This window comes from Ixodes scapularis, unplaced genomic scaffold (assembly GCF_016920785.2).
Source record: "Ixodes scapularis isolate PalLabHiFi unplaced genomic scaffold, ASM1692078v2 PGA_scaffold8__174_contigs__length_109621045, whole genome shotgun sequence".
NCBI lineage: Eukaryota > Metazoa > Arthropoda > Arachnida > Ixodida > Ixodidae > Ixodes > Ixodes scapularis.
In genome coordinates, this window is record NW_024609883.1 from 64,439,025 (window position 1) to 64,455,128 (window position 16,104).

The 16,104-nt window shown below is 46.6% G+C and overlaps 1 protein-coding gene across 3 annotated transcripts in view; it reads left to right on the forward strand.

Moving 5' to 3' along the window:
- The window catches only part of LOC8029397 (POC1 centriolar protein homolog A), a 183,498-nt gene extending 168,383 nt beyond the window's left edge, over nt 1-15,115 (forward strand). The window contains exons 9-14 of one of the 3 annotated variants that reach the window (XM_042286892.1): nt 1,085-1,200; nt 4,584-4,717; nt 7,011-7,079; nt 10,304-10,444; nt 11,217-11,288; nt 14,515-15,115. In XM_042286892.1, the coding sequence (XP_042142826.1) occupies nt 1,085-1,200; nt 4,584-4,717; nt 7,011-7,079; nt 10,304-10,444; nt 11,217-11,288; nt 14,515-14,610 (628 nt within the window). In that variant the 3' untranslated portion in view covers nt 14,611-15,115. Of the gene's footprint in view, nt 1-1,084; nt 1,201-4,583; nt 4,718-7,010; nt 7,080-10,303; nt 10,445-11,189; nt 11,289-14,514 lie in introns of all 3 variants that reach the window. The other 2 variants (XM_040498755.2, XM_042286893.1) reach the window with 2 other exon arrangements.
- The last annotated feature ends 989 nt before the right edge of the window (nt 15,116-16,104 follow it).

Below are 16,104 nucleotides of genomic sequence, written 5' to 3' on the forward strand. Positions count from 1 at the left end.
AGGATAGGTAAGATGTAAAGTGCGCAAAGGGATATCGGTGGTCACTGTTTAACATCGCAGTGCTGACAACGAGAAGACTGAGTAACTGCGTTCGAAACGCAAGTTTTGTTACCTGCGGGGGGAAGCTGGCTTCGTAAATAAGTTATGTACTGCTCCTCTGGCCCCATACAACAGACATATTGAGCAATATTAAGCTCGATTTGCTCGATTCGGGGCCGCCATAATGAGATGCTGGCGATGGAAGAACTATTTGGTACCCTGCATGCTTTCAGGCTAAAGGAACATAGGTTACAAGACCGTTTCTCCCTTTGGGGGTCGGACGAACCGGATGACCAAATGGCTTTGGTGCTACAAGCCATGGATGTTTTGAACACTTAATTTGTGCTCAATATTAAAGTGCATTCTCTCTCTCTCTCTCCCTTTGGGGAGGACTATCGATACCCTTTTCTCAAAGAGTGTAGTGCGACCGGGTGGCTTCGACTTCTGCGCCCGCTGCACGAGGGCTCGTACGCCAGCCGGGACGCATTTGAACTTACAAGAAGCTCGCACTTAAAAGTGCACTAAAGACGTTTTTGAGATCGTCTCTTCTTGGTGATAACTTATTGTACGGGCTCCAAGCATCCCAGAAATCGAAAAATTATGCTCGTGCGACGTCTATTTCCCTACTCAAAATGGGATCGAAGTTCGTGCCCGTTTCCGAGCGTCAAAATCTGGAGCTCAGGATCCAGCGGATCCGCCGGCGGCGTGACGACAAGCGCGCGTCAGCCAATCGCAAGCCGCCTTTCCGAGAAAGAGGATTCTCGGCCCGCCCTCGAGCGGCAAACACGCCGAAGATTGACAAGAGCCGCCGCAAATCGGCAGACGCGCTCGTCTCCACTAGGTGGCGCAAGCAGCCGCCCGATTCAAACGGTTCAGCCCTATCTATCCATCCAGAGATGACGTTTCAGGGGGAAGGGCGCAGTTTTGGCCTTTATGTGGTATTGGCAGTCGCTGAGTAGGTTTCCACCCTATTCAGTGACTCTAGGTGGAATTGGTTTCGGCGTCAAGTAGAAAACTGCAGTGTCCCCCTTGCTCCCGTCCGCAGGGCTCTCCGCTGCGCCGAGTTCCACCCGAACGGCTTCCTCGTGGCCGTCGGAGGCATGGACTGCGTGGTCCGCTGCTACGACGTTCGCAACTTCAAGCAGCTCCAGGAGTACGCGGGTACGACGTCCTTCTTCCCGTTCGCCGCCGGCTCAAGCTTGCCCTAGAACTCGGCCCGCCATACAAATAATAAAACATAAATAACGCGAGCTTGATCATGATCACAAAAGGGGGGAGGGGGCACAAATCAGGGACTTTTACCGAACCGTTACCGTATTCCGCGTACCGCACTACCGGAGCACTTGAAGCATGCTTTTAAAGGGGTATTCACACGAGGGAGAAATCCCGGGGATTTCTCCCCGGCACGCGCGCGTCACGAGACGAAAACGCGAGGCTTTTGCAAATCGCAAAGCCTGACGTTTTCGTCGTGGGATGCGCGTGCCGGGTGAATACCCCTTAAAGGGGCACTCAAGTAAATTCTGAGATCGTCTACTTATTGTCATAACTCAATCTACGGGCTGCAAGCGTCCTATTAAACCCGAAATCACATTCAAGAGCGGCCGATTTTCCTATTAAAGATCCAATCAACGATCGTGCCGTGCCCTTCTTTCCGCGCTGTGGCGCAGCACACCAGGGGCCGCCACCGGACGGCAAGGCAGTAGGGGAGGGCACGCGACAGCCAATCATGAGTGACGGCTTCCCGGCGGAATGATTTTTCGAAGGCGCGCGTATTCGAAAATTTAGTCCATCGGTTGGCTGTCACGTGCCCTCCCCTGCTGCCTTCCCGTCCGGTGGCGCCCTCTGGTGTTCTGCGCCACGGCGCAGAAAAGGGGGCGTGCCACGATCTTTGATTGTATTTTTAATATGGAAATCGGCCGCCTTTGAACGTAGTTTTTTTTAGGGTACTTAGAATCTATAGATTGAGCTATGACAATAAATAGACGATCTCAGAATTCACTTGAGTGCGTGCGCCCGGGTGATACCGCGACCGCGGGGCGCGCACTTAAAGGACCCATGAAACGAATTTTGGGCTGGGGTAAATCAATTTATATTGGGATTTTACTAATAGCACATCGTTCAGTGGGCCAAAGGAACAAAGGTAGAAAGTCAGAAGCGTGACTTTCGCTACGAAAATTTGCAAAACATAGCGGACTACTTCGTACCTCCTTCCCTTCGTAAACTCTCCGCCTTTTCACTGTGATACATCCGCGGACCCCGCAGCGCGTCACCGGCCCCCGCAGCGCGTCACCAGGGCCCAAGCGCACGTCACACAACACCGGACCTCACTTAATCCCTTTACCCCTAAACTGACATTGCGGTGGAAGCTACGCGCTTGCCGGACCAATCAGCCGTCTCCCTTTCATCACCTGACCTCATTCTCTGCGGGTCGCGGTATGCGCGAGAGAGCATGATCACGTGGAAAATGTCTGGCTGGCCCAACGAGCACGTAGCTTCCACAGCACTGTCAGCTTCGGGGTGAACGGGGTGGGGAAAGCAACTAGTCGGAATTTTGAGCGACGGGCTTATCTTCTAGGGGGACAATGACTGTGTCCGGCTGCAAGCGAGATTCCGAGCAAGAGGGGACTCCCCCCTTTCCGACTTCTTGAACTGTTTGGTACAATGCGCGATATATGAGTTGAGGAGGAAAGCTAAACAGAAAACAGTTGAAAAAGCGTTTCATGACTCCTTTAAAAGCATACTTCAAAGGCTCCGGTAGTGCGATGCGCGGAACGCGGTAACGGTTTGCTAAAGGTACCTAATATCTTTTGCTCAAACTATCGAGTAACGACCGCCGTTTGGGCAGCCCGACGTGGATGTACGCATGCGCAAAATCTTACTGTAAAAAAAAAAAAAATTAAAGACATTTACAACTCGCTGTGATGCCGAATTAGAGCACAGCTCTTGAGGAGGAGGAGGGAAGGGTATACCCCTCTTCCTCACCTCTTCATCCTCCCTGCTTCGCCTCCTCCGTCCTCCTCCTCCCCTCATCCTTCAATCTCCTCCCCTCGTCTTCTCTCCTCCCCCTCCCCTCTTCCCTTCTCTGCCTCCCCCTCCTTCTTCCCCCTCTCATCCTCCTCCTCCACTTCCCCCTCCTCCTCTCCCTCTCCCCCTCGTCCTTTTCCCCCTCCTCTCCGCGCGGTGCATTACGGGACATTTCCCATAATGCGCCGCGCGGTTACGCTGACAGCGACGGCGGCGCCGCTCAAGCCGGAAACGGGCTCCAAAGAGCTGCGCTCTACAAAAAAGTTTAATCTGTTTTGTGGTCCGGCAAGCTGGCTTTGCCGCTTCGCACACGTGTGAAGCGGGAAAGCCGGCATCGACGCGGACGCTCGCGCGCGTTATCGTGTTTGAGCTTGGAATCGGGCTCCTGACGCATCCGTCAAAGTGACCGACTTTTCGGCGGTCGCGTCGATAGGGGACCGTAAACGAGGTCTTTGTGGGCGGCTTCGTGAACAGGATGCCGCAAAACGCGCCGCTGGAATCGGGTGACAGCAGCCTGCGTTTCGCTGACATTTTGAGATCCGTCTCCTTCCTACACCGCGGTGAACGGATTTCCCGTTTTATTTGGGTTGCTCTATTCTCCCTGGGAAGGGTCGCTGGGAAAGTTATGCCGTGCCTCATCGTCACGGCACCGTTGTGGAGAGGAGAAAACTGAAACGTGGACACGCTTTGGATCGACGGGTGGATGGACGGACAGATGTATATTTGCTGAAAACAGTGAATCGGGTGGCGACTAGCGCCACCTGGTTGGTGTTTAATCATCGCTCTCCGGTTTCACGGTTCCTCTAGTGCTAATCAGGCAATCCAATGTCTGTCTGGGTGCTGTGCGGCGAATTCCGTTTCAATTATTTCTCCTCGTGGGCGTGGTAAGGCAGAAGGGGGAAAAGTGGGCGAGATAATACACCGCTTGGAGAAAAAAAAAGCATAAAAAAAATAGAAACAATAGTAACCAATATTGTGTGCAGTAATAACTTGGCGGGACAGTGGTGGTTTGTTTTGATCTTTGTTGTTCACTGTGCAGTTGTAGATTGAACATCATTTTTACATTGATAGCGGTTATAGGCTCTTCTCTTTCTCCCCCCCTCCCCCCCCAAAAAAAGAAAAAAATCTAGAAATGATGGTTTAGGGCGTTTGTCGTCTCTATCGCCACGCGCCACCTTGACGTCAGATTCGCGTGACGTCACGATTTCATGTGGCGTTGCAGTGTCAGGACATTTGACATCACTGTTACGTGACGCCGTGATGTCACGTAAATCTGCGGTAGTTGCTTAATATCGCCTATTTAGTTAGCTTCTTTTTTATATATATAGATGAGCGTGGTCACTCGCCGTGCAGACTTGGGCGATGGTTCGTTCGCGTACAGTGCTAGCTCCAGAAGTGTGGATACATCGGGACGGATTAGGATCCGATATGGTGCCGCAGCTATTGCTGCGACCTCACTGTGGGTGCACGCAGGACTGCTCTTTTTTTTGTGTCCCGTCGTGACCGCGTTCCCCTCGCAGCGCACGAGGGCCCCGTGACGTCACTCTCGTTCCACCCTGGAGGCGAGCACCTGCTCACGGGCTCGGCGGACTCGCTGGTGCGCCTCTTCGACATCGCCAAGGGGAGGCTGCTATACACGCTCGGCACTCGGCTGGTAAGGACGCCTACGCGCGGTGCACGAGCTCGTCGTCGAGAGGCCGACCATAGCCTCCTTTAAACTGACAAAGAATGGCAGGTCGCCGCGAAAAGCGGCTGCAGAAATAGGAAAGGGAGAGTGGCAGACAACGGATGAGAAGGGAGCCACGTGACTGGCGCCCCGCTGCGGCGAGACGCCGAAATACACTTCTCCCGAGCGAACTAGTGTGTTTCGGGTCCTCGCCGCTGCAAAAGGTGTGCGCTGACGTCCAGGTTCCCCGAGAAATGGCCCTTTCATGCTCTGTGCTGCCAGATCCTTGAGGCTTGCGCTCCAAATCTGCGACCGGGCACTCTATGACTCCGTCGTCGAACTTCCAGACTTTGTGAGTATAGAGTAAGCTGTGGGCCGACCCGTCCGAACCGTCTTCTGCCGGGAAGACCTGTTCCCAGTTTCCCGCTCTCCATTCCCTCTGGCACTCCTCTTTTGTCCTTTCCCCACAGGAGCGGATATTTCAGCTACTCCCCACAGAAAGCGGGGAGGTCTCTCCCCCTTTCTCGAAGGGAAAGGAGGAACTGAGGGAGAGTTTTCTGCTTGGTGGTCGGCCTTTAATGTAAAAGATGGATTGGGATGGGAAACGAGAGAGAGACAGAGAAAAAGATATAGAGGGTACATATGACGTAGGGCCAAATGGCACGCTTTGTTGTGGCACCGTGGGACGTAAAAAAGAACCTCTTTAAAGAATAAAACAAGTTTTTTTTGTGTGCAAGTTTTTGCACAATTGTTTTAGGTGTTAACCTCAAATTTTTCATGGTGCTTTTATAAAACTCGTCTGGATAAGAAAATTAAAATTTGTATGACAGTTTTTTTTTTTTTCAATGCATAGTGTGTCTAGATGCAAAGTTTGGGGGTTTAAGCAAAACAAAAGCTTCTTAAAACAATCCATGCACTTGTCCGCTCTATGTTACCTATACTGTATAAGAGTGCCACAGGCAGCTGTTATAACAACTTAAAATATTTGAAGGTAAACATGTTTGAGAGAATTCTCTCTGGTTGGGTAAATAATAAAGAGATAAGATAATCCGCCAACCAAAAATTGAAATAGTAGCGACCCTACGTTTCGAAACCGTTCGTTTCTTCTTCTTCAGAAGAAGAAGCTGCTGTCCTTCATTCATCCCCCTGAAGAAGAAACGAACGGTTTCGAAACGTAGGGTCGCTACTATTTCAATTTTTGGTTGGCGGATTATCTTATCTCTTCACAACTTAAAATATTTTTGCCTGAATAAGTGTGCTTTTCAATGTGCCCTTTAACCTACGCACGATTGTTCAAACAGTGTACGCACTTGCGTGCTCTATTTGAGCTATACTGAGTGTTTTGTTCATTAAAAAAGTTTTTTCTTTTAAGGTATTTGCATTACAGTTTTTTTAGCCCTGGGCCTAGGTTTGTGGCAATGGGGGCCACTGGAAAAAAACCAAATATGAAGAACTGGAGACAAATGGGCAGCAAGCGTAAAAACAAGCACGTCTCAAAATTGGGACGTTTGTATTTGCCCCTTGTCGTCATTTCGTCTCCGGTTAACCAGCTCGCCTGTTTAATAACTTTTTTTTTTGGAATGCAAAATTGCTTTTTTAGTCAGCTAATTAACTTAAACCACACACACACACACACACACACACATATATATATATATATATATATATATATATATATATATATATAAAAATTTTGGCGGAGCCAAAAATTGGCTTCGCCAATTTTTGGCTTTCGGCGGGTTCCTGGAAACTTTGATTCTTTGATTCATTGGATTAAGTACGGTTCATTCATCTGCACATATTTGTTCATATATATATATATATATATATATATCTTTTTTTTTTTTTGGGGGGGGGGGGCATAGTTTAGTTCAGAATTTACGCTCGACTGCATTACAGTCTAGCCGTAACAAGACATTTCTGATGAAAAATTTGGCGGGTGCTATGGGGCGAGGAATTCTCAAACCGAATTTAATCACTGCAATATGCCGCCCTCCCCCCGCCCCCCCCCCCCCCCCCAAGAAAAAATAAATAAATTAATATGTAAAACGGTAATTGAAACTTTCTAGCTGATTAGCATGCTAATTTAGTTTTACTCATTTTGCTTTTTTCCTAGTGGCTCCCAGGGCCCTCAACTTTGTCCCAGTGCTATAAAAACCCTAACAGAAGTTCCCCCTTGGGAAATATTCTGTTCCTTCTAAAACGAACACCCCGTATAACGGAGCCTCAATCAGCAATTGTTTCAACCGCATTTTTTGTTTTTGTCAATGCGTTTATTTAGAAACCAGTGAATGTGGTGAGCTTCTCTGACGATGGAAGCTACTTTGCAACCGGTGGCCAGGATAATCAGGCGAGTCACGGCCCATCTTTCCTCTTTTATTGGTTAATCGCTTCACTGTGTCAATGGACTTCTGCTGACGCATGTGTGCCGCTGCGTTGAAAGTCTAGTACCAAACGGGAAGACGTTTTTCACGCACATTCTCAACGGTATAAAATCTCGAGAAACACAAGGCATGTTTCCGTGTAAGTTTGCCTACTTTGTCCTGCTTCGGTTCTTCACTAAACTGTCTCTGCTTTGGTTGCATCGGGAGTGTTCCTCAGTACAGGTGCAGAGCTTGTTGACCAAACAAATCCTTAGTACTGTCATGTTTAGTTATTACGGACCCCGTTATTATGGATAGATGCCCCGCTTATAGAGAACAGGTTTGGGAACAAACTGGGTAAATACGTGCGTTCCTGTCTCGTTATCGTGAACGATTCATATTGTGGGCGCTTCTTGGAGGGAATAAATGTGTGTATATTACTGAGACATGAGTGATATGACAACTGAATAAATTTGGACCGGTAATAAATCTTAACTTTGTCTAAACTTTTGTTGTATGCCACCAAAGATGAAAGCTTTGCCTGTAAGAGGTCTGTAGGTTTCCAATAAATGGATTTATGTTATTGCAGCTACTAGTTGTAGGCTCAGAAATGTAATTAGCACGGTACCCTGAGAGAGATGCAAAAGGTTTGCATATATGTTATGCAATAGCATAAAACAGATAGCTAAAGTTACTCCCTCCAGAAAAAAAAATAGGCTTTGTGTACGTGTCCGTCCCCTCCCCCCCCCCCCTCCCCCCCAAAAAACAACGCACAAAAAGTTTTTTTTTTTTTATTGCAGGAAATGAAGTGTGCCAAGTGGTGATTGTTGGGCGAGTTGGTATTGGTACGTGAGAAAACATGATTGCGCTTTAAGACATAGACACATAGACAGGGGAAGAACAGACTCCACAGAGCGCTCTGTGGTGCCTGTTCTTCCTCTGTCTTTGTCTTAAAGCGCAATCATGTTTTCTCATGAAGTCTGCGTTGCTGAGCGCTCATTCTCCTCCCAAATGTAGAGCTAGCAGTCCGGTCCAGATGCCAAAGTTTTCAATGAGGTAACATGTTATCTCAATCAAAACTTACAAGCGATTTTCTTTAAATGAAAAAAAAAAAGTGGCCCGTTTTTTGCTGTTTTCGGTAACTGGCGCCGTTCAGCTCCGCGTATTCGAGAGCTCAATGGTCCTCCATTTTCCCATTAAAAATTTCAGAGCATCACTTAATGACTTTTGACTAAGATAACGGCTCGTTCTGAAACTTTGGCATGTGGTTCGGGCCGCTAGCGCTACGTTTGGACAGAAAATGAGCGTTCGGCGATGCGGAGTTTATTGGTTACGGTGAGAAGAAAAAAACTGAATTTTTGGGGAGGGGGGGGGGGGGGGTACCTTGCTTGCGGAGCGCGAGTTCGTCTGCTTTTCTTGTAGGGGTCGCGGTGACGTCAGAAAGACGTCGAGCTCTGATTGGCTCCGATTGAAAGGATAGTGGGTAGACCTCAAGTTAGCGAAAACAAAGTAAAAAAAAAAAAAAAGGAAAAACGCAGTCGGGTGTAGCCACGTGACTTCCGCAACTCTCACCTCTGCATTTCCTCTCCCTCGCCAGTCCAGTTTCAATATCAGTTTTGAGCAGTTCCGTTTTTTTTTTTTATTATTATTATTATTCAAAATATACGTGACGTTGCTGCAAAATATTGATAGACTTCTGGCACCACATTAAATCGCCTGCCAAAAAAAAAAAACTTTTTTTCAGGGGTGTCAATCAGACTTGTACACATTACTAAAAAAAGTAAGGAATTACATTTACAATTACCCATAGCTAAATATAACTAATTACAGTTACAATTACCCTTCCATAAAAGTAAGTAACCGTTGCTTCAGAAAGTCTCGAGGTACACCTAAGCACTTCTTATCAGTTGGGAATGCAAAAGCAGGCACGCCGCTTTTCGCTCCCTTCTTTAATGTGCGGCGTACAACGCACTGGCCTTGGGCGTGGAACGATGGAGCCATTGCCTCGCGGACACGCAGCGCCATCGGGTGAGCGATCGTTCAAACTGTCGTGTGTCTTGCGGCGCGAGGAAGGAACAGACAGCAACGTAGCTCCCAGCAGAACGAACCCCTTGGTTTGTTCCATGCACCGTATATATTGTCACGCCCCGTACAACCGATAAGAGGCGAGCAAACACGGTGATCACTGATAACACAACAGCGTGATAACACAGTCAGGATGACAGCGCACAAACTGACTTGCAGCGGCCAATGGGAGCCTCGTGGACGCGTGCCAGCCAATGGGACCGAAGTGGAAAGGTGCCGTTGGCTAGCTTTGCGCGTGGTTTCGTTAAGGTGCCGTTTTGCACGGTTTCAAAGCTGATGACGTCGGCTCGCTCCATGAGACAGTTAATGCTCTCGCATTATAAGTAATTCGTTACTTTCCCGGCGTTCTTTTCAACCTTACTGTCCTAGGGTAAGAAACAAGACATAAGTGTTTTGGAAGCGTTTATTGTTGCCGCATCTCACTATTTTGGGACCTTGAGCGTCATCTGGCTCTAAAAAGGTCTCATCGGACATCTTACCTCGTTTTTATGTGAAGATTTCCGCCGAACTGCACTTCAACGTTTATTTAATTATTTATTTATTTATTTATTTTTGTTTGACGGGAACACTTTGAACTTGGGGGTTTATTTAATATTGTTTTGCACGGAGAGTCCGGTTCTTTGTATCGGTGTGCTTCCCACTTCGTTGTGGTCAAGCAAGCTGACAGTTGCGACTTGCAAACAACCAAACAACAACAAAAAAAAAATATTTGAGGTTTTTAGGTGACATGAAGAAAGCCTTTGAACATCTAGAAAATGGCGGGCTTTTCGTTTCGTAAATTGTGATTGTGATTGTAATGTGTGGTTCCGGTGAATACCTTAGGGAAAAAAAAAATACGATTTTTTTTGGGTAATATCTAAAGTTCTCGCTTTTTCCTCCCCAAATGGAAACAAAAATGTAACGGATTACAAGCATTCCCTTACGTAAAAAGTAAGGACAGTATCTTACAATTACTTTCTGAACTATGTAATTACTCCCTTACGAAATTACCGATAAATGTAAGGGATTACAAGTAATTTTGTTCCTTGTAACGGATTACGTACAAGTCTGGTGTCAGTATCTCTTTAAGTTGTTGGCGACTGTAATATAGTGAAGAGAATCTCAACTTCACTGTTCCGATTGGCAGGTGTTTTTGTGGAAGACCGGCTGCGACAGTTCTGACAAAGAGAACGGCGGAGACGTTCCTTCACCCAAAGTCTCGCTCGAAGTACTCAGGGAGCTTCCAGACTTGGCCACTACGCGACCCAGCAAGCCGGCCTCCGACCAGGTTGGTTCCCATGGCTTGACCTCTCCATTCTTGGCAAGTTGATCTAAATTCATGGTTACGGGTAGCTTTATAGAGAACTTGGATACCAAGATTTTGCTATCCACATGCCGCCAAAACAAGCGCTTGGCGGCATTGAAAAAAATTTCCTGTCTTCAAATACGCGAGAACAACAATACCATTCTAAGAAATCTGTGGAGATGAGCATGATTGATGATTGGGTTAGATGCACAGCGCCATAGGCGCTTATATTGGCCATAAACGCTTTCAGTGCAACAATTCTCCCTGGCGATCTTGCTGCAACTAAGTTTAGAACGACCCTTTCGAAGCTTCGGAGACTCGAATGGACCGAAAGGGCGATTGCTATGGCAATTGAGACCGATCAGCCATTCACCTTGCGCGGTTGGGTAGTCTGTGTGTTAGCATATGTTTGTGTCCGGCTAGTAGGCAGCGAAGGCGATGGCACTACTTTCCTAGGATCCAGCGACTTTTAGGGAATACCACCTATACGATGCACAATTTTGGAAGTTCGCGGGAACGTTGCAAGGTCTCGTGGATGGATCCATGTAACCATGTGCTGTCTGTGGGATAGCGTTTGTGTAATGCCCTTATTATGGCACAGAAATAAACATATCGGAAGCATGTTAAAACGAGCATAAGAACGTCGTATTGTTACGGGTTTCTTTCGAAAAATTAAGAACTAAAATCGTGGACACGTATATATACAGTCTGTGAACCATGTGTCCAGGTGAATGTGCCGTCGTGTCCACCACAGGAGACTACAGCCAGTCACAAGATGCAGCAAACAGTGGACAAGCTGACGTCACAACTGTTGGCGCTGTCGCAGGTACGTTGCCGCCACTTTGAAGAACCAATAGGTCTGTTCGATTTGACCAGAAAGTTCTGAACCAGTTCTGTCCGAGTTCAGGGAAGTGCAGGAGTCGTGCAGCGGCGGTGCAGAACCAGTGCAGCCGCCGCGCTAGGACTGGCGCTGTGATCGCCTTTCCGAGCGGAAACGCAGGGTGTCGTCTGCATCTGTTGGCTCTTGTTTCTCCACGCCACGTTGTATGCTACATTTAATTAGTTGCGGTTTGATGAGACCATTCGTGTTTCTTTTAAAGTATTATAACCGAATCTTTTCTGTGAATATTTTTTTTCGAGTGTACTAAAAACGTTTTCTGCGCGAAATGTGTTTCTGTCTGCATTTTTAACGGCCGTTCGGTTCCTGTCGTTTCCCTAAGCGTTCGTGTCCTTTACATTCATTTAGCAATAGTAGAGTCACTCCAAGTCTTCCGAGTTTCGCATTTCGACGATAGGTTCGCGGCATCAGGATGATTTTCCGTCGGGAGTCAGTGGTGGCGGTCACCTCGAAAACGAAGGCCTGACGATAGCGTTTTGGCCAAAACAGTTATCGACCATAACTTTGGCGTCAAGCTGAAGCGTTTATTCTGATTCTCAAGAAAGACCTGCGTGGAACTACCAAGTCAATTCCGATTCCCGGCGTTTTTCTCATGCCCGTTAGTGGGCGTCCACAGATACCAGCGGACAAAGCATGCAGTATTATGCTCAGCTAGCATGCGAGGGCCAATGTACTAAATCCCAGACATCTGCAATGTATCGGAGTCGTCAGTATGCATCCAAGAGCAACTGAAGTCTGGGACGATCAAGAGTGCAATACCTTTCCCGTGTCTGTAAGAAAGAATATCAACACTTTGGATCCCCACATAGCATCAAAAAGAAACAATTTACGTGAGCCAACATTTCAACACTTACCACCGGGAGCCAAACCTACACGAGCAGGTGCCTAAAACGCTTTCAGAATATCATAATCAATCAAATTCCTACCCTCGGTTATAATCTCAATTCCGCGTCCACTGCAGGTACGTTATTATCATAAATGAGAGGAAACGCAACCTCCGTATCGGCGTTATTCTTACACATCGCAGACATTTGAGCAAGACCTGCGAAAAAATGGCACCGCGAGCAGAGACGGACGAGGAGTGTCGTCTGCTATCGCCGTCTGCTCTTGTCGTCTGCTTCTGCACGGACGCTGAACTGACTCCGGAGCCGGTGCAAGATTTTGAGGAACTGGGTCTGAACTCGTTCAGAACTGGGATGAATCGAACGCGCCAGTGCAGCGGCCGTACAACTTCCGGTTGAATCGAATGCACCAGTTCCTGCACTGCTGAACTAGTTCAGCCAGTTCAGGCGAATCGAACAGACCTAATGTCTATCTTCTTTTTTTTTTTTTTTCTACCGCTGAGAGTCACTGACAGAGTGAGAACAACAAGGCGTGTCTTTCGAACGCCTGGCCCCCAACACGCGCTCCATGCCTTCCACCGTGCTTCGGCTGCACGCTCGAGGCGCACGAGACCTAGAAGCATTGTTGAAAGCAGGAAGCTCACGCTGGAGGCGGAGCTACTGAAGCTCCTTCCTGCGGTTCTCATCTTCTCAGTTTGTACCATAGAGGCCTTTGACTGCATAAAGTTAAAAGTAAGACAAAATGTTGCAATGATAATGGGTCGCTTGTATACAAACACTGAATTGTGCTTCCTTGGAGCCTCCAGTACTAAAGTATTCACGAAATTCAGTGTTCAATATTTGCTTTGCTCCCAAGCCTCATTGTTTCGATTTCGCAACAATTAGGATTTCTTTATATTGATAGAAATGCTAGACGATTCTATCGTAACTTTGCAGGCTTCTACATTTTGGTGCGATGGTGGCTCTCTCAGCTCCAGTAGTGACCTCTTAAGGCCCGTTCACACTCTTGCGACCGAGTACGACTGAGAGAGACGAGATCTCTTACAACTTCTTAAATGTTTCTAGAATGAGGGAACACACTGACATTGTGGCGCCATCTATGCGGTGACCCTAGAACTGCATTTCACAAAAGCGAAGGTTTTGCGGGATTTCCGAGGTCAAATGTGCCTAATACCCATAGAAAGGCTCGTTTATAACATTGACAAAAGTTTTTCGAGCCAAAAAAGAAAGGATATTGCGCGAGAAATAAAAAAAAAATATGCCGGACCGCCGAGTTTACACTGCTTCCCAATAGATGGCGCCAGTGTGTTCTCTGGTTTAAGAAGTTTTAAGGAACCCAGGTTTAAGAGGTCGCAAGCAGTCGCAAGAGTGTGAACGGGCCTTAAGGGTCGCTATTAAGCTGAACCTAATTGATTCCTTAATTAGTGGCCTCATTAAAGGTGATGGATTACGCACTTGACCACTATTATGGAGACTGCAATTGCTGTCTGACTTTGCTTTTGGGAGTACTCTTGTTTCCCTTATGACCGTTTCTTATCCAAATGACCCTCTTTTACGGACTATATGGAGAGAAGTGTCCGAAAAAGACGTCCGACGCGTCGGAACTCAAGCAGAGGCGCGCCAATCTAGCGGCAACATATAGACGATTACAAACGGGACATCTGGCCGCCGCCATGCTTGCTTGTACGGACAAGTACTTGCAATTAGCAGTTTGCCGAAGCTACGTTCATGTGCATGCACGCTGCACGTGCTTGCACGCATAGGGCACCAGTGAGGCGCCATGCTTGCAAGCGTCTATAGAATGCGCGATGATGAGGCAGACGCACGCGCTGTCGTTGTCTGAGGTCGGAAAAGAACAAAAGCGCGTGGGCGCATCTAGCAGGTAAACGAACGCACGATCGTGCGCAAAGAGTGGACGAATTTGCACACCGGATAGCCCACGGGTTGTATACATGTATAAAAGTTGAAACTTTATCTAATACAAACTATGCAAGGATTTTTTTTTGTCGTTTATTATCACGACATGTCATAGAGTTTGTGAATGATAGAGTATGTTAACAATGATCTATATATGATGCAAGTTTCTTTGTGATGTAATAAAGCAAGCATTTCTTAATGTGTGCCGTGTACAAGAATTGTTTACGCGCGGGCTTGGCATATTGGTTATAAAAGAACTTATTTCTTTCTGACCAATATTTCTTTTTGTGGGTTTTACATTTGGCGTGGACTACAGTCCGGGAAATAAAGACGGTTTGGTCACATTAACGGGACACCGGGCACCACAACTGACCCAAGGAACTTCACCGTTGCAGACGGTTTCTGTCCTGGAGGAGCGACTGGGCGCGGCCGAGGACAGAATACGAGAGCTGTCGTCTGCTTCCTGCGATCCTTCCCCGCCCACCGCCTGAGAGTCGGCGGACCTAAACACTCTGACGTGCACGGACATGCGTTTCCCGAAGTAGCGCTTTTGGGCCGCCTGCGTCGTTTACAACAATTTAGGGTCCATGGGAACAGGAATGACTGGCATGTTTTTTTAGGCCAAAAACCTTGTTTTTTATTTCCGTAAATTTTATGGCGATGATTATAGCTGACAGTATTTCGGTGCACAAACTTTTTTTTAAAATAAATTTGAAGGGAATAATTATTAAATAGAAAAAGACACGAAATAAAAGTTTCTAACGAACCCTTTTCTAACTTTTATATGTTTTTTTAGATAATATATTGTTTTACCCTGCATTCTCCACATTTCTTTCTTTATGTTTAAAATAGAATTTATTCAGGTTTAGTTTATGCCTGTGTGTCAGTGTTTGTGTATGTGCTTCAGAGCGATGAAGTTTATACCCTTTTCTTTCTGTTTTTTTTGTTGTCTGTTTGCACATTCTCATGGTTTCCAAATTTGTGTGTTCGAAAAGTAGCGCATTAAAGGGGTACTCCGCCGATTTTTGAGCTACCTCAACTAACTATATTTTCTGACTCCCCGGCCTTTGCCCTTTCTGGTATGCTATTTAGTATCGTGAAATTCATAATAGTTATTGCGAAATCGGCAAATGAAAATGATGCAAAAACAAACATTCAAATATACCCGCCCCTTTCAGGGCCGTGACGTCACTGGAAGTTTAGCTTGCCAGTCGGGCGAGCAGTCTAAAAAATAGAATATGCCAATCATTTGTTCCGTGCTGGAGCGCGGGGACTGGAGCGAGCTTCCAAAGCATTCATTTGACACCATGAAACTGCTTCGAATCAGTTGGGAACAAATTCTACAGTCCAAAGAGTGAACCCCTGCACTTCCAATGACGTCACTTTTTCATTGTTGCCAGTAGAGACTTTCAGTTTGAAAAACACGGTGAGGACTAAAATTGTAAATTCAATAACTTCGTGAAAAAAAAATTTTTTTTACCTAATATTTGGGATACTATTTTGGCAATGTTGTTTGGCGAGTTTAGCAAAATTTCAAGCAAATCGGGGACCATAAAGAAATCGGCGGAGTACCCCTTTAATGTCGTCATGCCATCGCAGCTGGGGGCGCGGCATCGATCTCTGTGATGCGCTGCGAGATAGGAAATGTAAGCTACTTGTAAACTTGCACGGAATGTGAAAAAACTAGCACGAGAAAAAGTAATGTAAAACTGCTTAAAATAACGTGGGAAAATAAAACAAACTGCTCTACGGTATGCTTCAATTATTGCAGTCCCAAACACTGTGCGTAAGTATTGAATACTCGTGTTTTATAAAAGTTCTGGAAAGGACAATTCAACGGTTTTTGATTTAAGCGGATGTATTGTACCTGATATTGTTAATAGATGCTATTAGTCTTCCTGTGTGTTGCAGCTTTACTGCCAATCCTCTCATGTATTATTATCACAAATCGCGTAGAGTTTTTATTTTATTTTTTATCATTATTA